A 22,816-nucleotide genomic window follows, 5' to 3' on the forward strand; every position below is an offset into this window, starting at 1 on the left:
AGTTGCGCTTCTTATCCTGGTACAGGCTATTAATACTTCAGCGGCTGCACTGTTTTTCCTGAACTGTTAAAGCCGAATATTCCACATAAAGCAAACAAATCTATATATAAACTGCAGCTGAATCGCCTTATTTTAGCCCTCGCTGTGTCTGCTCATTACACCGGCTGCTTGTTTTATGGGATGTGGAGCCTCCGTCATTGTGGGGGATGAGCACCGCTTCATAATGATGGGGTAACAACGAGGTCATTCTAGAGGATGAAGAAAGGAACAGTAAAAAAAATCCTTACCAGGTTCAGGTGCCACCAACATCCCGCTGTAGGGTTGAGGCCACAAAGAAACAGGAGGGTGGCCTTACACGTCACTTGAGGTCTTACACCCCCTGGACCCCTGACGCAATCCCAAAATACTTTAGTCAGAACCTATGTGCTCGGATCGTCACTTAAGCTCGTACGTTCTGTTAGATTTTGGGCAGAGGTAAAACCATGGCACTCAACATGGTCATTATATTTGGCAATTTTGATCTTTTGCCCATCTACGTTGTAGCAGTTTCCGGCAAAGCTCGATGATGACAATCTGGCCGCCATTAATGCTTTTACTTGAGTTGTCCGTAAACTTTACCACACTCCCGAGCGGCTAGTCTGTCTAGTTCTGTCCCATATCACATTGCTTAACGTGGCAGTCTGCAGAATAGCTGTCTGACAACTTTCCAAAAAACTAGTCCGGGACTGGAGCGTCATTGCGCAGGGAAAATATTTGAAGGTGCTGTGGCCCCTTCATTGACAGGATCAGTGGGGTCGGGATATCCTTGCATTATGGAAAACCCTTTTTATAAAATTACGTAAATATGTTTTCTATTCCACTAGCCTTTGGAAATTCCTGATGGGCGCAGAGCACCGTTACCCTCCACCTACCGCAGCAGGCGCAGCATCGACACTCAGACCCCGTCAGTCCAGGAGCGCAGCAGCAGTTGCAGCAGCAGTCATTCTCCCTGTGTGTCCCCTTTGTGTCCCCCTGAGTCACAGGAAGGCAGCCCGTGCTCCACAGATGACCTGCTCTTCGATCGGGATAAAGGTGAGAATATAGACGGTCGGGGGCGTCTCTGGTGATCGGCCTCTCGCAGCTTTCACTGTAGATCCTGTCTGTCCTTTTCTCCTTTTTTTTTTCGTCACTTTTTTACGTCTGCTTCATCTCTGCATTTCCCGTACCATTGCTTCCTATAAAACATCTTCCGTAGATTTCCCAGAATAACTAGTCAGGCTGTTTTTAATCGATACACATATGCACTTACCCTGCTACAAATTTTCTATCATCCTTACACATTCTAGATAGATTTTGTAGGTCTGTGTCCAGACTGTGAGTAAAGCATTGCTCAGCCCTATCCCAGCAGGAAGTCACAGCACAATCTGAACCAACAGTTGGATAACATCCACAGACTCTGCTGCAAACCACCTCTGTCTGCAGCCTAAGGGCTCATTCAGACGAGTGTATATGTAGTCCGTGTGACGGCTGTTGAAACAACGGCTGTCTCACGGACCCACGTACTTCAATGGGGCCATTCACAGTTTTCGCGTCCGAGGTTAGCTACACTCGTCTGAAAGCTTTTATTGCGCACTCTACAATTGTAAATAGTTTCTTGCTCAGATTTGATTTAAGAAGCTTCTATTATTTATATCCAGTCTATAAATGATGCAAAGCAACAGATTGGCATGCCCGACCCCAAAGGGGGCGGTACGATTGTGCAAGGGTGCCTATAGACCTTAGAGAAAGGTCGGCCGAACCCACCAATTTCCACGGGACCAGCCGGCTGATGTATATGCCCGTCCCTTTATTCCCGCCGAAAATCTGCTGCCAGTTGTCCGGCAGCGGCTTATCTCCTTCTCCCCATTGAAAACGCACGCTTAGCCGAGCGCACACGTTTGGGAGGGATAGTTGGTACCAAACAAGAGTCTTCCACCTTCAGCTATTGTAAGTGTACGGGCAGCAGAAGTCCTAGTGGTCATTAACATGATGGAGTAACCGAAATCTGTGCGGTGGGGTAGAGATAATGTGTGTGCACCTAATCTAGTGTGTGGGCTAGAAGGTATAAGGCTGGTGCATCAGGAGCGCTAGAGGGGCCGATCCTCAGGGATTGGGGTATTTAGCCAAATTGGGGTTAAAGGCTGAGGGCATCCCGAAGGCCTGAGGTATGGCTAGGATCTATATGTATTGTTTTTAGGGAGGTGGCAGTTCCCCCTTTACCTTGTAAAGAGACCCGGGAGCTGACAAAATGGCGTGACTTCTATAGGACGAACTCGAAAGGAGGTCACCAGTTCCATTCTGGAATAGCTTTTCTTAGAACTGTGTTGTGCCGTTCCTCTGTTATTCCTCCTAGAAATGTATGAATAAATTGACAACTGGGTGTTACCAGTTGGGGGTGATTCCCTACAGTCTAACAATGTCCAATCAGTGCTGACAGATTGTAGGGACACGCCCCTTGGAGAATAACACCCAGTTGTCGATTTATTCATACATTGTAGGAGGAATAACAGAGGAACGGTACAACGAGTTCTAAGTAAATATGTTCCAGAATTGTTAGTTCATGGGGAATATAAGTATTTACTAAAACCGACATGTCAGAGGCGACAGATCTCTGAATTGCCAGACCTACGAGCGATTGCACATACACACAGTGATTTGCTGACCTTATGACTGAAATTTTTGGCTTCCCCTAAGATCTGCAATTGCGATTTCGGCTATTGAAAGTGGTCGTCTGAGGATTTACAGGTCGAGGTGATCAAAAGCGACTATTGAAATTGGTCTAATCGTACGCATTATCGAAGTGTGAAGGCGCCATAGTTGTCAGGGGGAGAAAGTGATGCAAAAAATAATTGGTGGAAAATAATATTGTAAATAAGATGCTAAACTGGTCCTTCAGTAATCCTCTGCACTTTTAGTGTTGGGTGCGTGGTGGATTGCGCCGTGTTGGGTGCGTGGTGGATTGCGCCGTGTTGGGTGCGTGGTGGATCCCGCCGTGTTGGGTACGTGGTGGATCCCGCCGTGTTGGGTACGTGGTGGACCCCGCCGTGTTGGGTACGTGGTGGACCCCGCCGTGTTGGGTACGTGGTGGACCCCGCCGTGTTGGGTACGTGGTGGACCCCGCCGTGTTGGGTACGTGGTGGACCCCGCCGTGTTGGGTGCGTGGTGGACCCCGCCGTGTTGGGTGCGTGGTGGACCCCGCCGTGTTGGGTGCGTGGTGGACCCCGCCGTGTTGGGTGCGTGGTGGACCCCGCCGTGTTGGGTGCGTGGTGGACCCCGCCGTGTTGGGTGCGTGGTGGACCCCGCCGTGTTGGGTGCGTGGTGGACCCCGCCGTGTTGGGTGCGTGGTGGACCCCGCCGTGTTGGGTGCGTGGTGGACCCCGCCGTGTTGGGTGCGTGGTGGACCCCGCCGTGTTGGGTGCGTGGTGGACCCCGCCGTGTTGGGTGCGTGGTGGACCCCGCCGTGTTGGGTGCGTGGTGGACCCCGCCGTGTTGGGTGCGTGGTGGACCCCGCCGTGTTGGGTGCGTGGTGGACCCCGCCGTGTTGGGTGCGTGGTGGACCCCGCCGTGTTGGGTGCGTGGTGGACCCCGCCGTGTTGGGTGCGTGGTGGACCCCGCCGTGTTGGGTGCGTGGTGGACCCCGCCGTGTTGGGTGCGTGGTGGACCCCGCCGTGTTGGGTGCGTGGTGGACCCCGCCGTGTTGGGTGCGTGGTGGACCCCGCCGTGTTGGGTGCGTGGTGGACCCCGCCGTGTTGGGTGCGTGGTGGACCCCGCCGTGTTGGGTGCGTGGTGGACCCCGCCGTGTTGGGTGCGTGGTGGACCCCGCCGTGTTGGGTGCGTGGTGGACCCCGCCGTGTTGGGTGCGTGGTGGACCCCGCCGTGTTGGGTGCGTGGTGGACCCCGCCGTGTTGGGTGCGTGGTGGACCCCGCCGTGTTGGGTGCGTGGTGGACCCCGCCGTGTTGGGTGCGTGGTGGACCCCGCCGTGTTGGGTGCGTGGTGGACCCCGCCGTGTTGGGTGCGTGGTGGACCCCGCCGTGTTGGGTGCGTGGTGGACCCCGCCGTGTTGGGTGCGTGGTGGACCCCGCCGTGTTGGGTGCGTGGTGGACCCCGCCGTGTTGGGTGCGTGGTGGACCCCGCCGTGTTGGGTGCGTGGTGGACCCCGCCGTGTTGGGTGCGTGGTGGACCCCGCCGTGTTGGGTGCGTGGTGGACCCCGCCGTGTTGGGTGCGTGGTGGACCCCGCCGTGTTGGGTGCGTGGTGGACCCCGCCGTGTTGGGTGCGTGGTGGACCCCGCCGTGTTGGGTGCGTGGTGGACCCCGCCGTGTTGGGTGCGTGGTGGACCCCGCCGTGTTGGGTGCGTGGTGGACCCCGCCGTGTTGGGTGCGTGGTGGACCCCGCCGTGTTGGGTGCGTGGTGGACCCCGCCGTGTTGGGTGCGTGGTGGACCCCGCCGTGTTGGGTGCGTGGTGGACCCCGCCGTGTTGGGTGCGTGGTGGACCCCGCCGTGTTGGGTGCGTGGTGGACCCCGCCGTGTTGGGTGCGTGGTGGACCCCGCCGTGTTGGGTGCGTGGTGGACCCCGCCGTGTTGGGTGCGTGGTGGACCCCGCCGTGTTGGGTGCGTGGTGGACCCCGCCGTGTTGGGTGCGTGGTGGACCCCGCCGTGTTGGGTGCGTGGTGGACCCCGCCGTGTTGGGTGCGTGGTGGACCCCGCCGTGTTGGGTGCGTGGTGGACCCCGCCGTGTTGGGTGCGTGGTGGACCCCGCCGTGTTGGGTGCGTGGTGGACCCCGCCGTGTTGGGTGCGTGGTGGACCCCGCCGTGTTGGGTGCGTGGTGGACCCCGCCGTGTTGGGTGCGTGGTGGACCCCGCCGTGTTGGGTGCGTGGTGGACCCCGCCGTGTTGGGTGCGTGGTGGACCCCGCCGTGTTGGGTGCGTGGTGGACCCCGCCGTGTTGGGTGCGTGGTGGACCCCGCCGTGTTGGGTGCGTGGTGGACCGCGCCGTGTTGGGTGCGTGGTGGACCGCGCCGTGTTGGGTATGTATTGGATTGAATGCTTGTTTGTCTCTGCACTGTTCGTAATTGGTTTCCAGCTCTCTTCTGGTGCCAGTTCCATTCCAGTGCTAGATCATTCCTGCTTGGGGAGTGCATGTGGCAGATGCGGTTCTGTCATTTTCCCCAGATGTCAGGGACATGGATTGTATTGGACTTTTGGGTCAGGTCTTCATCGTCTGAGAATACTGAACAGCAGACATTATTTTCGGCTTCGTTCACGTCTGTTTCGGGCTTCTGTTCATGGGTTTCTGTCAGAACCCATGAATGGAAACCATCGCTTCCGTTTGCATTACCATTGATTTCCACGGTCATCTTCTGCGGCAAATGGTTTGTTTCCTTTCGTAAGGTTTCCGTTTTTAATTTGGCAGAATCAAGTGTATTTGACATGGGTTCCCTTAACGGAAAGGTCTGACGGAACCCCGACACAGATGTGAACGAAGCCTAAGATTGTGCATTCAGCAGCCTGTGTGTGTGTGTGTGTGTGTGTCAAGCTGCTGTGGGGATGTGGCTGTGTACAACTTTTTAGGAGAACAATAAATCGAGGCACTAGTTGCGGTTGTGCGGTGTTCAGGGGTATTCCGATCACGGACATTTATGACCTAATCACAGGATATGCCAAAAGTTGTCCAGTAGATGCGGGTCCCACATTTGGGATCCACACCGATCTCTAGGACAGGACTAAGCCCGTCCTACTTTGCTCTCCGGCCACTAAGTTACAAGGTGGCTGGTAGTACAGAAACAGCTGAGCTACGAAGTTTCCGTCACTCCTACTCATAATATGGGAGTTACAGGAACCGCGTAGCTCGGCGGTTTCCGTACTTTTGGCCGCCTTGCAGTTCAGTGGCTGGAGAGCAGCGGGACAAGGTAGGACACGACATCCCCCAAACCATTACCTTAGAATACTTACTATACTGGATCGTCGCACGCCCCAATGTCTCCAAACCGTATTATTGCGGATCTACTCGCTCACTGTAACCTTTCTTTATCACAACAATTTTTACACTTTTGACATCTACAAATAAGACCTGAATTTATAAAACAAGAAATCCTGTTATATCGATATATTTTCTGAAAGAAGCTGCTTGCCCCATTATGAAAATGCCACCCAGCACGCTACACTCATGGGCACCTTCATGCAATTTGACATCAAATTGTAACATAGTGGGAAAAAAAAATCCATAAATAGGTCGTTACCATAGCGACCGCGGCATTTAAAAGTGGTTTTCCCATGAAGGACATTTATGACGTATATCCACAAGAAATATGACACAAATGTCAGATATTTGCGGGACATTATCTCTATAACGGGGCCCCCTAAACCCCGTTCTATCTTACCCGGCTCCGCTGCCTCCCGGCCACTTCCTGGTTACATGGTCAAGTTACGGAAACAGCGTAACTCACTGAGCTAAGCTGTTTCTGTAACTCCCATACAACTGAATAGTAGTTACGAAAACAGCATTGCGTGGTGCGCTGCTTCTGTAACTGCCATTCACTACTATGGGAGTTACAGAAACCGCTTAGCTCAGCGAGTTGCGCTGTTTCCGTTACTCATCCATGTATTGCAGTGTATTGTACCAGCGATCTAATGATCGCTGGTTCAAGTCCCCTAGCGGAACTAATAAAATGTGTAAAAAAAAAAAAAAAAAACAATTTTAAAATTAGAACAAAGTTAGATACATTTTCAGGAGTGTCAAAAATTTTTAAAAGTTCAATAAAAAACCCCTCTTCCCATTTTTCCCCAAGCACAATGTAAAAATAAGAAAAAAAATTGGTATAGCTGCGTCCATAAAAGTCCGTAACTATTACAATATAGCATTATTTGACTCGCACAGTGAACGGCGTAAAAAAAATAATTTAAAACCCCAGAATCATTGTCTTTTGGTCACCATAGCACTAAAAAGTGATGAAAAAAAAATCGTATGTATCAAAAAAATGGTGCTAATAAAAAAACGACAGCTCGTCCTGCAAAAATAATCCCTCACACCGCTCAAACAATGGAAAGATATAAGTTATGGCTCTCAGAATGTGGTGAAACGGAACAATTTTTTTTTTAACTAATAGTTGTTTTTTTTGTAAAATACGAAATTTTTTCCTATTTTCTGTTGTCTAAAACTTGGGTGCGTCTTATAGTCTGAAAAATACGGTAGATGTCTAACCCCAGCAGAGCTGGCAGGATGTGCAGAGTTCATACATGCCACTTATGTGAAGAAATGTGCTGGTAGACCAATGTTTGCCTGGAAACCTCCAAGTCAACAAATCTTCTGATTAGGCCCCAGAGTTGATTAGATAGGTAACTGCTCATTCTTTCACTCTTGTAGTAGGAAAAAATACCCCTTTCCTAAATGTGACAATCCGAGAGCACGTATTCCCCCTCGCTGGTAAGAGGGTGATAACCGGATTAAAAGGTCCATATATAACCCACCTCCCCCTTGCGAGAACCGGCTGTGATCTTTCTTCCTGCTCTCACTTGCAGCTCCCCCTCCCCTCTCTTACAGAGACACAGAGCCAGGAAGTCAAACATTTCATCCTTCTCCCTGACCTTAACTGGTTGCCGACACAGGACGAGTATGCTTGTCCTGAGCAACGAGTACTTTGCGCATTAGGACGAGCATTCTCGTCCTGTGTGACAGCCGTCTCTGTGGTTGATCGAGAGCGGGGCAACTGCTGTAATACACAGCCACGGCCCCGCTCTGACAGCGGAGAGGAGAGAAACATCTTCTCTCCGCTGTTAACCCTTTGAACGCCGCGATGAAAGCTGATCGCGGCGTTCAAAGAGGGGACTGCACATTGATCGCGGCACAGAAAATAACTGACGCGATCAAAGCCCACAACTCATGGCCAGACAGCCCAGGGTCCAGTGAAGGACCCCAGGGCTGTCTGAACATATTTCCTGTTGTTAGGGCATACTGAGGTATGCTCTAACAGCTGCCTGTGTACAATCAGTATATAGATCTATGCCAGTACATTACAGTTACAAAATCAAAATGATAAATCCCTTTATGGGATTAAAAAAAAAAAGTTAAATGAATATAAAAAAGAAAATAATGGTAAATAAATAAATAAATAAAAAGTAAATAAAATGCACAGAAACAATTTTTTTTTTATAATATATAAACTTTTTAAAATATAACTCCCAAAACATGAAATAATATAGACATATTTGGTATCGCCCCGACCGTAACAACCTGTACAACAAATGTATAACATTATTTATGATGATCGGTGTAAAAAAAAAAAATATTAAAACTGCTGCGCAACTGCTTTTTTTTTTCTGCATTTTAATCTAATTAAAAATGTATAGAAATTAAACGATAATGTATTTGTACCAAAAAATGGTACGTACATAAAGTACAACTCGTCCCGCAAAATACAAAGTCTCATACAACTACGTCGTACAAAAAATAAAAGTTATGAGCGTCGGGATGCAAAGAGGGAAATGTAAAAAAAATTGCTCTGTCCTCAAGGCCAAAATTGGCCGTGTCCTTAAGGCCAAAATTGGCCGTGTCCTTAAGGGGTTAAACAAGTGCAGCTCCCTGAATACTGCACCTAGAGCTTTGAAGTTAAGATTAAGTTACTGCACCCTTTAAAGTTAAGATTCTGCCCTTGAATATGATACCAGGATTATTCTATTCTCGTATCCTTTATATTCTAGTAATGGCAAGCGGTTAGGCTGGGTTCACACGTGGCGGAATTTCACTTGAATTCCGCTGCGGACACTCCGCAGCGTTAATCCGCAGCGGAGCCGTTTCTCCATTGACTGTTTAGAAGTGTTCGTTTAGACGAGGCTGAAAATTCCGCTGCGGAGCATAGGCTGTGGAGCGGAATTTGGTGTCCGCAGCATACAATGGTTGTTGCGGAGTTGTGGCGGACTGGTTGCGGACTCATGGCGGAATTTCTCCATTGACTTCAATGGAGATTCTAAATTCCGCAATGAAGTCCGCAGCTGTCATGCACATGTTATGTGTGCTGCGGATGCGTCTTGCTTTTTTGACATGACATTTCTTCATTCTGGCTGGACCTATGTATTTCTAGGTCTACAGCCAGACTGAGGAAGTCAATGGGGCTCCCGTAATTACGGGAGCGTTGCTAGGAGACGTCAGTAAATAGTCACTGTCCAGGGTGCTGAAAGAGTTAAGCGATCGGCAGTAACTGTTTCTGCACCCGGGACAGTGACTACCGATCCCAATATACAGCAAGCTGTAAAAAAATAGAAGTTCATACTTACCGAGAACTCCCTGCTTCTGTCTCCAGTCCGGCCTCCCAGGATGACGTTTCAGTGTAAGTGACGGCTGCAGCCAATCACAGGCTGCAGCGGTCACATGGACTACCGCGTCATCCAGGGAGGTCGGCCCGGATGCCGAAAGAGGGACGCGTCACCAAGACAACGGCCGGTAAGTATGAAATTATTTTACTTTCACTAGGGAAAGTGCTGTCCCTTCTCTCTATCCTGCACTGATAGGGAGAAGGGAAGCACTTTTCCCGCAGTCCGCAGCAGCTAGTCCGCATCAATTTACTGCACATTTTGGGCAGATCCACCGCAGAATCTGCAACGCAGATTCTGTGCGGCATTGATGCGAACAGTTGCGGAGGAAATCCGCCACGTGGGGCCATGCCCTTAAAGTTCTGACAAATTATATACGTCATTGGCAGGGAAAGGGTTTTCCGGTCTTCTGTAAATATAATCATTGTATAATGGAAAGTTCTGCAATTCTCTAATACGTTCTTTCAGTTCCTCACCATTTTCAGTATCTGTTTGCTGTCAGGGAATAGAAACGTTCTTGTTTACATGAAGAAGCAGATAACCGGTATAGACCTCATACTTCTCACAGCTGAGTATTTGCTACAATTGTATTTAGTCTCAACAATCCTCTGCGAGCTAAACAACCTTGAATCCAGGCTGATGCATTTTACCTACATGGATACAATGCGGTATCAGAACATGCGGTTAATGCTGCTGATGTATTTGGCACCGAGGATTACCTAGCGGGATACAGTTGTAACTTCCGCTCAGCTGTGAGAAGTATGGGCTTCCAGACTCTGCAAGCTGTCAGTGAATGGAAGATTACTTGAAACGAAGCACAGGGGCTATTCAATGTGCTGACAGTAAACTGAGATCTTGAAACAAAAGGGAGGTGCTGTTTAGGAAATCTCACCTGTAGTACAGCACTCACAACATGTGGGGTGCTCGGTGAAGCTTTCGTTAACAATACCCCCCCCCCCTCATTAATATTTGATTCCTGCCTTTTGAGCATGTCACAATATGAATCTCGCTGTAATGAAATATAAATGAACATTCTCTATATTGTTGGTGGATAATAATATTACGTTAGTAAACAAATTACCCGGCACACCGATTCGGAGTATTTTTCTTTTGGCAGTGTCGACGTTTCGATCTCATGCGACCTTCATCAAGCACTGCATGAAGATACTGGATCAGTATGTTACTGCGGCGCATATGGAAGGGCGGCTGGCTGCATAAAGAGCGCTCGTGGTGCTGTCCGAACCTCTACGAATAATATTACATGTATTCAGCTTGTTACATGACTTGTAGTGTGTACAAGTAACCAGTTCAGTACAGCTCAGTGTCAGGTAGCTGCTGACCCTTGTCCAGCCTGGAGTTGTGTATATATACAGAGCACCGTTCTTGGTTTCGCTGTTGCTACTGTTTATAAACCAGGGTAACGAATAACATCCTGATCTAGTTCTGCTTGCCCAACTGAAGATTTTTACGATTTAGTTTTTTTTACTATTTATTGGTAAGAACAAGAAGCCTGGAGTCCAGGACACACAATCGACAACACACTAAGCAGGAATAGGTCACGCCGAGTTTTAGCCTCTTATGCCAGTTGCACACGATCGAGTGCCACCCAGGACGTCTTTCACGGCATTCAAGTGGCACCCGATGGCTTTCACGGACCCATTCACTTTAGTGGGTTATTCGGGTCTGAGAAAACGGACCCGACTCCGATTTGTGGAAAGATAGGAAATGTCCTATCTATTCACGGACGGGACTCGGCCGGAACACAACAGTCGGGGGCATTGAGATTAACGCAGATGTTTCCATTCACAGACAGCATGCAAAGATCTTTAAAATTTGTATCAAAGCACAAAGTAAGGCCTCATGGTCATGACGGTATTTGGGATCTGCATTACATAGTGTTAATGCCGCATTAGTCGTTTAAATGAGGCCAAAGACTCTGACCCCCTATGGAAATTAGATTGGGCACGGGTCTTGCGGCTGTAATGTGGATGCTAAAATGCGCCCATGCACTGTATTCAGGTTCCGTGTAATTATGGCTGTCTGAATGAGACCCAAATGCATTTGACAGTGGCCATTTTCATATGGCGGTGCATACAAATTTTTTATTATAGAGATATATATATAGCAACAATTCCAAAAGACAAGACAGCACTCCAAATTCAGTGATAGATAGGATCACTTTAATCACCCCTTGCGACGTTTCAACCCTACTCAATGGGGTCTTTCTCAAGAAATTGCTTGAGAAAGACCCCATTGAGTAGGGTTGAAACGTCGCAAGGGGTGATTAAAGTGATCCTATCTATCACTGAATTTGGAGTGCTGTCTTGTCTTTTGGAATTGTTGCTGGCTATTTGGGACACTGGTCGTGTGTCTGAACAAGAACCTGTGCACCCGATACTAAAGAAAACGGTGCTGCTTCTACTTTGTTTTTTATATATATATCCCCCCCCCCCCCCCCCCAAAAAAAAATGTAAAAAAAAAATCTCGGCCTACTACATCAGATGTTGTATCTCATGCAGTGATATTCGTCCCATCAAAACTACAGAGCCCTGACCATCTCAATTGTAAGTCAATGAGTCCGTTGGGTTCCGGCGGTATTGGACGTGTGACGGATTTGGCGCGGTCGTGTCTTCTGTAATACTAGGTTTAGACCGGTGTCGTTGTCTCCATTTATAAGCTCTAAGGCTGGGTTCACACGACCTATTTTCAGACGTATACGAGGCGTATTATGCCTCGTTTTACGTCTGAAAATAGGGCTACAATACGTCGGCAAACATCTGCCCATTCATTTGAATGGGTTTGCCGACGTACTGTGCAGACGACCTGTTATTTACGCGTCGTCGTTTGACAGCTGTCAAACGACACGTAAAAATACAGCCTCGTCAAAAGAAGTGCAGGACACTTATATACATTATATGCGGGACACTTATATACATTATATGCGGGACACTTATATACATTATATGCGGGACACTTATATACATTATATGCGGGACACTTCTATACATTATATGCGGGACACTTATATACATTATATGCGGGACACTTATATACATTATATGCGGGGCACTTATATACATTATATGCAGGACACTTATATACATTATATGCAGGACACTTATATACATTATATGCGGGACACTTATATACATTATATGCGGGACACTTATATACATTATATGCGGGACACTTATATACATTATATGCGGGACACTTATATACATTATATGCGGGACACTTATATACATTATATGCGGGACACTTCTATACATTATATGCGGGACACTTCTATACATTATATGCGGGACACTTATATACAGTATATGCGGGACACTTATATACATTATATGCGGGACACTTATATACATTATATGCGGGACACTTATATACATTATATGCGGGACACTTCTATACATTATATGCTGGACACTTATATACATTATATGCGGGACACTTCTATACATTATATGCGGGACACTTATATACATTATATGCGGGACACTTCTATACATTATATGCGGGACACTTATATACATTATATGCGGGACACTTATATACATTATATACGGGACACTTATATACATTATATGCGGGGCACTTATATACATTATATGCTGGACACTTATATACATTATATGCGGGACACTTATATACATTATATGCGGGACACTTATATACATTATATGCGGGACACTTATATACATTATATGCGGGACACTTCTATACATTATATGCGGGACACTTCTATACATTATATGCGGGACACTTCTATACATTATATGCGGGACACTTCTATACATTATATGCGGGACACTTCTATACATTATATGCGGGACACTTATATACATTATATGCGGGACACTTCTATACATTATATGCGGGACACTTCTATACATTATATGCGGGACACTTCTATACATTATATGCGGGACACTTCTATACATTATGCGGGACACTTCTATACATTATATGCGGGACACTTCTATACATTATATGCGGGACACTTCTATACATTATATGCGGGACACTTCTATACATTATATGCGGGACACTTCTATACATTATATGCGGGACACTTCTATACATTATATGCGGGACACTTATATACATTATATGCGGGACACTTATATACATTATATGCGGGACACTTATATACATTATATGCGGGACACTTATATACATTATATGCGGGACACTTATATACATTATATGCGGGACACTTATATACATTATATGCGGGACACTTATATACATTATATGCGGGACACTTATATACATTATATGCGGGACACTTATATACATTATATGCGGGACACTTATATACATTATATGCGGGACACTTATATACATTATATGCGGGACACTTATATACATTATATGCGGGACACTTATATACATTATATGCGGGACACTTATATACATTATATGCGGGACACTTATATACATTATATGCGGGACACTTATATACATTATATGCGGGACACTTCTATACATTATATGCGGGACACTTCTTTGGATGTTTTTGGAGCCGTTTTCTCATAGACTCCAATGAAAACCGCTCCAAAAACGGACGTGAAAAACGTGAGTTGCTCAAAAAACGTCTGAAAATCAGGGGCTGTTTTCCCTTGAAAACAGCTCCGTATTTTCAGCCGTTTTTGGTCACTACGTGTGCACATACCCTTTGGGGTCGTGGGTTAGACTTCATTTAATAAGACTGCTAAGTGGTAATGGTGCAAGTTTTGGCCCAAATCTACGCCTTCTCGTAGCTCAAAATGTGCCAAATGTATTCAGATTTGTGCCCAGTTTAATAAATTTGGTGCAAATCACTACAGCGATCTCCTTTTTTTTTTACTTGAAAGCTGAAAATCCATTAGACTTTTTATTATTTTTTTATATACACAAACGTTGCTATAAATTCCCAAATATATCTGGACCAAATACAAAAATACCGTCCTATAGTAAGTTCTAAGATGTGTAGAAGTCCAAACGGCTAGATTCAAAGACGGGTTTGGCAGATTCTATAGGCCACAAAGTGGAATCTGCTCTCGGAACATTGATCTGGCGACTGCGCACTTTTGTTTGTCCTAAACCCCTTTGCCAAAAACGTCCCCCCTCCTAATGTACGTGACCCTCCTTGCGTCTGCATGTCCTGTACTAATCTCTCTCTTTATAGTTACTCGTCTGTTTTTTTGCTTCTGCTTTTTTTTGCCTCTGCTTTGCATTCTGGGATTTTTAAAAAAAAAATTTTTTCCCCCCCTATCTTTTTAAAAATGGATGAGAATCTAAAAAATGTTTTAAAAAAAATTGCTAATCTACATTTTCTACTCATTTTGCAAGTTTGGATTTTTTTTGCCTGGTGCCCACAACCACTGGTAATATCCCTGTTTACATTTTCAGACAGTGGGAATAGCTCACCGCTGCCCAAGTATGCCTCCTCTCCCAAACCCAACAACAGCTACATGTTCAAACGAGAGCCCCCGGAGGGATGTGAGCGGGTCAAGGTCTTTGAGGAAATGTCGTAAGTAATGTCTTGTTGTCAGCTGGTGGCTTCGTAAGATGTGATGGCCGGTCTACGCTGCGGGGGAGGGATGTCTACGAAGTCCGAGCAACCTCTGACCAGCCACTGGACGTCCGTGCCCCATCCAACTCTGCAGCAAAGTATTTTATATGTTCAGCGCTCGAAGCAAATTTTTTTTTATTTTTTGAGTGCTGAACATCTAAAAGTAAAAAGTAAAAAAAAAAAAAAAAAATGCTTAACCCCTTAATGACCGGCCTATTTTGGACCTTAATGACCAAGCTATTTTTTACGTTTTTCAATCGTCGCATTCCAAGAGCTATAACCTTCTTATTTTTGCGTCGACATAGCTGTATAAGGTCTTGTTTTTTGCGGGACAAGTTGCACTTTTTAATAGCACCATTTTGAGGTACATATTATTTATTGATTAACTTTTATTAACTTTTTTTGGGGGGGGAATAGAAAAAAATCTGAAATTTCGCCACTCTTTTTTGCGTCCTAAATCTACGCCGTTTACCGTGTGGTATAAATAACACAATAACTTTATTCAGCGGGTTGTTACGATTGCAACGATACCAAATTTGTATAGTTTTTGTATGTTTTACTACTTTTACACAGTAAAAACACTTTTTTTTCAAAATTATTTGTTTTTGTGTCTCCATATTTGAAGAGCCGTAATGTTTTTATTTTTTCGCCGATGCAGTTGTATGAGGGCTTTTTTTTTGCGGGACGACTTGTAGTTTTTATTGGTACCATTTTGGAGTAGATGCGACTTTTTGATCACTTTTTATTACATTTTTTTAAAGTCAGTGTTCACAGAAAACAGCAATTTTTCCATAGTTTTTTTATTATTTTTTTTACGGCGTTCACCGTGCGGGTTAAATAATGTAATAGATTTATAGTCGGGGTCGTTACGGACGCGGCAATACCAAATATGTGTAACTTTTTATCTTTTATTTTGTTTTTTTAATAGTAAAGCATTTTGTAAGGGGAAAAGCTGGGGTTTTCATTTTTTTTCACATTTTTTTTTAAATTAACTTTATTCAACTTTTTTTTCACTTTTTTACTAGTCCCATTAGGGGACTATAATATGCGATTCTGCGATCGCATTTATAATACACTGCAATACTTTTGTATTGCAGTGTATTACTGCCTGTCCGTTTTAACACGGACAGGCATCTGCTAGGTCATGCCTGCGGCATGATCTAGCAGGCATTCACTCCAGGCAGACCTGGGGGCCTTTATTAGACCCCCGGCTGCCATTACAGACACAGACACTTGGCGATCGTATCACCGGGTGTCGGTGGGAGAGAGAGGGAGCTCCCTCCCTCTCTCCAAAACCACTCAGATGCGGTGCTCGCTATTGAGCACCGCATCTGAGGGGTTAAACGTGTGCGATCGATACTAATATCGATCTCACACGGCAGAGCAGGGACGCTCCCGGCCCTCAGCTGCCTCTAGCAGCCGAGAGCAGGGAGATTTGACAGCTCCCTGCTCTGTTTACTTATTCCGATGCCGCGACGTAAAAAGTCTATGGCATCGGAATAAGGCCCGTTAGTGACCGACGTAGAAACACGATGGGCCGGTCACTAACGGGTTAAAGGGATTCTTCATGATCCGTTTGTAGGACCGCTCCCTGACTACCACTCTAGTACTGGCATATTGTGCTCGCTGCCACAGTCCTGTAACGGGCAGCTGATTGTTGTAGCTGGAAATTCTATTTTTCCAATGCCAACTGTTGTGTTGTAGATCTGCAGCTTTACACAATGTAAAATATCCAAGTTCATGCACATTATTATTATTTTTTTTTTAATTATCATATTTGATTTGTATTATATTTACTATTTCCAGTATATGTTTAGATTTTATTTGCAGACCTCCGTTTACACACTGGTCTTGGTTGTATTTTAATTATTTAATTCATAATTATTTTATTAATATATATTTTTTTTTTTTCACTTTTTCATTTCCTCCCAGGGATTGGCATGCGCCAGATATGCAAGTGGCTAAATTGATTGAGCAAATTAAATTTATATTAAGCCTAATTTTCCTTATTCTGTATTATACAAAATTATAACTAAACATGGAAACTTGTCTTTTTTTTTTTTAAATTTTCAAATTGAAGACCGTCATTTCCAATTTGTTATAAATTGTGTTTTTTTTTTTTTAAAATGAACTAGTTTAACATTTTATTATTCTAAATAAACAAAAGCGCAATGCATTTATAGAACCACTTTAAATGTGAACAGGTATTTTGACAAACTTCCGTTCGGTAATCCTGTTTACATGGCATGCATGCGAGATATCGACCCCACGACGCAAAACCGCACTCTAAATAAATCCGAAGACTTGTTTTTATCTGTCCATCTAATGATCGTTCGAGCCACATTAACAATACATTTGCGTTCGTTGTATCTTAATTTTTTATTACATTTTTTTTTCTAGTGGTTTATATAACTCGGCTAAATAGTTATTTATATATTCTTGTTCCCCATGCATTAAAGAATACTTAGTAGTTTTGCATAAATTTGACTAGATAAAGACATAAAAAAAATTGCCTCCATTTTTTTCCCCCCGAATTTAAATTATTTATATATATTTTTTTTATTTTTACATCTGATATCTATTATCCAGTGATTTATTGACCTTCCTTCCAATCACTGATACCGCCGGGCACTCATTTATTCTTAACAGGGTAGCTTTCTCCTTTCCTTCCCTATATTGACCACGATCGCAAATATGGAAGATGTTCCCCATCAGACTAGTCCTCATATCTCATCGACATTAAAGCCGTCCATTTTATTTATTTGAGTTTCTCAATTCAAAATAGTTTTAAGGAAAATCTGATTAATAGTGTCAAATTGGAGAATGGCGCGGCCGGGTTGCTACCCCCTCCCCCTCTCTCTGCAGCACGTCTCTAGTTCAGTGCTGAGCTGAGAAGGGACCAGGAGGCTTATTGCTCAGACCGCACTTTGTGGCCGTATTAATCAGATTTTTTTTTTAATTTTATGATCTTCCATCTAAGTGGTTTTATGAAATATTCTGTCACCTCTGAAAATACTGTGATCTGGAGAAATGTTGTTTCCTCCGCAGGTCTCGTCAGCCGGTCTCTACAGCTCTCTTTTCATGCCCTGACAAAAACAAAGTCAACTTCATTCCCACGGGATCGGCATTCTGTCCTGTAAAACTATTGGGCTCTTTGCTCCTGGCTTCAGAGCTGACCCTGAAGACCCTTCCAAACTCTGCTCAGGGCTCCGCTGTGAGCGCCGTGACTGTCGAGCACCTCTCATCTCAGGTCTCCTCTTCTTCCCTGACCGACAATGCCACCAGCAAAGTAGACAACACTGAAACCAACGGCCACGCGGCCTCGCAAGAGCAGCCCTACGGGGTGGAGCATTTGGCCGAAGACCAGTTGTCACAGTCTCCTCCCCCTTCTCCTCACAACCATGTTGTAATCGAACCCGCGCAGAGCCGGCCTCTGTGACCGTCAAGCTGACTTTGAAGCCAGATTTACAACTTCTGCATGTGGTTTAGTTAACGCTGTCTGATCAATATTAAGAAGTCAAAATTAAAGAAGAAAAAAGTACCGCTTAGCTTAAATTATCGTATCTGCCGATTTTTATCCCGGATTGGGACAAATTTTTGTACCTTTTTTTTTTTCCTCTTCCCGAATAGTGTTGGCACAAATTTAGCCATCTCTTCGAATGAGTTCACTGTGGACTATGCATTTACAGATTTACAGTCTGTCACAGCAGGTAAAACATCAGCTTTATGTGTTCGAAACCTGAAATAAGCTTTGTATATCAACAAAATCTACTATACATTTTTATGTTTAAATGTATAGAAAATACTGTACGAGAGGATTATTTTTACAATTCCTCCAGGGTTTTTTAGGCAGATGTACATCAAATAAGGCCGGGTTCACACGAGCATGTTCGGTCCGTAAAGGACGGAACGTATTTCGGCCGCAAGCCCCAGACCGAACACCCTGCAGGGAGCCGGGCTCCTAGCATCCTAGTTATGTACGACGCTAGGAGTCCCTGCCTCTCCGCGGAACTACTGTCCCGTACTGAAAACATGATTACAGTACGGGACAGATGTCCGGCAGCGAGGCAGGGACTCCTAGCATCGTACATAACTATGCTGCTAGGAGCCCGGCTCCCTGCACTGTGTTCTGTCCGGGACTTGCGGCCGAAATACGTTCGGTCCATTACGGACCGAACATGCTCGTGTGAACCCAGCCTTAGGGGGGAGGAAGGTTGTCTTGTATGAAGTGACCCCCTCCACCCACAATTTCTCATGGGGATGTGGGTAGAACAGAAGATGGTCGAAATAACCCAAACGCCACATTAGTTGCACAGTTGCCCGTCCTAAGGATTATTTTTCAGGTACTTCAGCTGAAGTCTAAATCTCAGGTAACTTGGAATGTAAACCACATTTGAGATCTCAATACTTACAACCTTTTTTTTTTTTTCATCTGTGACATTCCCATTTTGATTGGGTTCCAAAACAATGAATGTCCTGGACACGGGTCACCAGTAAGAACCAGCAAGCCTTGTAGAATGCATCAATGTACAGTGGTCTAGTCAACCCTCTTCTCAAATTTTCTACCCCCAAAACCACTACCCTATTTCCAGAATAGTCTAAAGACTATTCTAATGTTCACACAGCACTATTCTAATTTGTGGCCGGTATTTCTAAGAAGTGGCCTTGCGTTGAATGACCTTCTTTCCCATTGGTGGGTGATCTAGCCAGTCTGAAGGATAAACCGAGGTAGAATTAATCTATTCACCCTGTCGTCTGGTCTTTTTATTGACCAGGAATGAGTGAGATTTTTTTGGTACAAAGCAAATGATGCCTCATACGCAGTGATATTACTGGTTCCTAGTAAGGAAAATAAAAAATTCAATGTTGCCTTAAAGGGGTTCTTCAGAAATAGAAAAATATGACCGAGCAATTGACAAACTCTACTTGCTCATACAATCTCTATTACAATTCAGTTGTCTTACAGCCTGGATCTGCAGCTCTAGCATAGGATAGTTCCATAGGGGGTCTATGTACCCTACACAACGGTCCTAAAGGGTTAAGGGCTCATTCAGGTTGCCCTACTTTTCACTGCTGGGATCTGTTTAAGTCTTTGCCAGCAAATATACAGTTGGAACATGGACTGAAGGCACAGCTATGTGAATGGGCCCTAATGAGTTTGGCGGGTATGTAGGTGTTTTTTGTTTTATAGGTTTGTTGTTTTTTTTTTCTTTTTTGTGGGATTGGACAAATTCTTAAACAAATGCATTTTGTTTTTATTTGGAATAATTTTTACGTTTTTGTTAAATGGGTTTTCACGAAATGGATCGGCTAATCTGTTGCAAATCTGTAAACTAAATGGATCCATCGCATATCCAAGATAAGTAAAAAAGGTGAGCAGCTACGCTCACGTGATCAAGGCCTAATGCGAGCCATGTTTATGCATTTTTATTTTAGCGTACCCCTTAACTCAGTAAGTGTGTTTTCCATCCACTTTAGCACCACCATGGTTTTTGGAATTTTTTATTTTTTTTTTGCAACTGAAATTAAAGTTCAAGTTAATTTTATAATTTGCGGTTTTTCTTCAGGGAAAAAAAATAAATTGTTGCACAAAGAACAAAAAAAGTCATTTTGACAGCTAGCACAAGCAATACACTGAATTCTTGCTAATCAAAAATATCTAAAGCCCACCCGAGAGGTGAGATCTATTTTTATAGTTTTGAGCACTCACTTAAGATGAACTTTTCCTACAATCAGATCTAATAATTTTTGTCTGTACTTTCCCCACACCCTGTGCTTTGCCACTGCTTGTAACACGTGGCCCAGCGCGCCACGTCCCGTACCAAAATTCCTAGAAGTAGATGAACTTTTTTTTGGGTTTTTGCACACTTTTAATGTAAAGAAAACTTTATTCCTGTTTCGTACATTCTCTTCTATTTGATCTTCCTGTACAATATTGCCTTTGGCTGTTCTCAATGATTCCCGATTGCTGTTGTTTTTGAATGATTGTTAAAAAAATTACAAAAAATGTCTATATTGGACCACAGGTGGAGAATTGAGATATTTAATTTGTTTTTTCTATTTATATTTTTATACTTGTTTAAGCCTAAGTAGCAGTTTTTGTGGGTAAAGCCGGTTCTTACGGTATTTAGAAGAAAAAAAAAACACTGCAGAAAGGAATGGCGCTTATTGCAATTTAATCTCAGGTCTTGAAAAATGGAAAAAATAATAATTTGAACGTGTGAACGGGACTGTGGACAGATCATTTGTAATCTGGAAGTCAAACTTTTTTTTTTGCCCCTAGTTTTTGTTATTTACAATTCCCATTAAGAACCATCGTGCGTTATGAATGTCACTCAAGCAGAATAATGTTGCTTTGTCCTGTACACACCTCTGAGATGCTACAGTTTCACTTTTTTTTTAATTTTTAATTTTTTCCTGTGCATTTTTATTTTATTTTTTTAGTAACCCTAATGCCCCTTCTTTTTGACCTCCATTGAGTATGTTAAATCAAGGTTGTAGAATAATCTCTCCCGACTTTATGTACACGTCCTAGCAATCCTCGTTCCAGTGTATCCTAAACCGCTGTAGAATAATTTTTTATTTTTTTGTTAATGAGATTTGTACATAGTTGTACTGTTATTTTTAGCCGACGTGCTTTACAGTATTCCAGTTACCACACAAAATTGCTTCAGAAAAAAGACGTGTGGCTTTTGTTTTGTATTTTTTTCAGTATAGAGGTTCTTGTGTCTTTATTTAAATAAAGTTATTAGTATAAAGCAAAATTGTCTCCTGTCTTCTTTTTTTTTTCATTTAAATTTTTTTTTTTTTTTATGACTAATAAAATCTCATGATGGGGATCCTATTCAAAGTATGACCTCAGGCACACAGACCTATTTGGGATCACAATAGGAATCTACGGTACCTCCAATTTTCTTCTAGGGGAGAAAACGACCTCACACAGTGGCAAAAAGACTGCAAAATGGGTCCAAAAGAGAAGGCAGAAGTCTTCGACTATGTTCACACGCTTAACAAAAAACGGCTGTGAATACGGAGCTGTTGTCGGAAAACAGACCCTGATTTTCAGCCGTTTTTTTGCGGCCATGTTTGCAGCTGTTTTTCTATGGTCAATGAAAAACTGCTCAAGAAGTGACATGCACTTTTTTTTACGCATGTTTTTTAAAAACCGGCCACGTAAAAAAACACCCCGTGGAAACGGAATGCCGGTTTTCCCCATTGAAATCAATGGGCAGATGTTTGGAGGCTGAACGCCTCCGTATTTTCAGGGCGTCTACGGCCTGAAAATAGGCCGTGTGAACATACCCTTAGAAGAGAAGCTGTTTTGTATAGTCTTTTGAGGTCCATTAATGGATGGAGCAGTTTCACCATCAGGACGTGTACGCGATCTATATAGACAAGCCTGCAAAAGTTTAGAATCTGTAAGAAATTGGTGTTTTTGCAAAAAAATAAAAAATTTGCGTACAATTAAAAATTTGTAAATACATGTAAAATGCATAATGAATGGAAATGTTATGAAAAAAGAGATACGACGACGTCCAACGGTACATAATTTCTGCAAATGGAATATAAACTTGTTTCCGATACATAATTAGGGGAAATTTCTACCCACGTCTTCCGAAGCTGTTACCAGAGATGTGATTGGAAAGGTCGAAGGGAGGAAAAAAAATCCCCCTTTTTTTAAAAACCCAAAATTAAGTGATGTGTTTATCGCAACTATAAATACGGACACATTAGCAGCGTTTTCTGTGGACTGTAAATAGAGAATAAAAAGAACCTGCACAATCGACTTCAGAAACGCCACAAAAGAAGCATTTTTCCTAAAAAAAAACAAAATAAAAAACACTTGTTTTTGTGAAACTACCCTTAGGTGAATGTTAAGATTTGACAATGGGCCTAAAGGCTAACAGTCCATGTGCTGTCTGACCCTACTGT

General features: G+C 44.1%; 1 protein-coding gene across 1 annotated transcript in view; it reads left to right on the forward strand.

Moving 5' to 3' along the window:
- Positions 1–18,432, forward strand: part of GLCCI1 (glucocorticoid induced 1) — a 35,395-nt gene extending 16,963 nt beyond the window's left edge. Inside the window, exons 5-7 of the mRNA XM_075827751.1 lie at positions 864–1,071; positions 14,722–14,842; positions 17,933–18,432. Coding sequence (XP_075683866.1) covers positions 864–1,071; positions 14,722–14,842; positions 17,933–18,323 — 720 coding nt within the window. The 3' untranslated portion in view covers positions 18,324–18,432. The remainder of the gene's footprint in view (positions 1–863; positions 1,072–14,721; positions 14,843–17,932) is intronic.
- The last annotated feature ends 4,384 nt before the right edge of the window (positions 18,433–22,816 follow it).

Source organism: Rhinoderma darwinii, chromosome 5, assembly GCF_050947455.1.
Source record: "Rhinoderma darwinii isolate aRhiDar2 chromosome 5, aRhiDar2.hap1, whole genome shotgun sequence".
NCBI classification, from domain to species: Eukaryota; Metazoa; Chordata; class Amphibia; order Anura; family Rhinodermatidae; genus Rhinoderma; species Rhinoderma darwinii.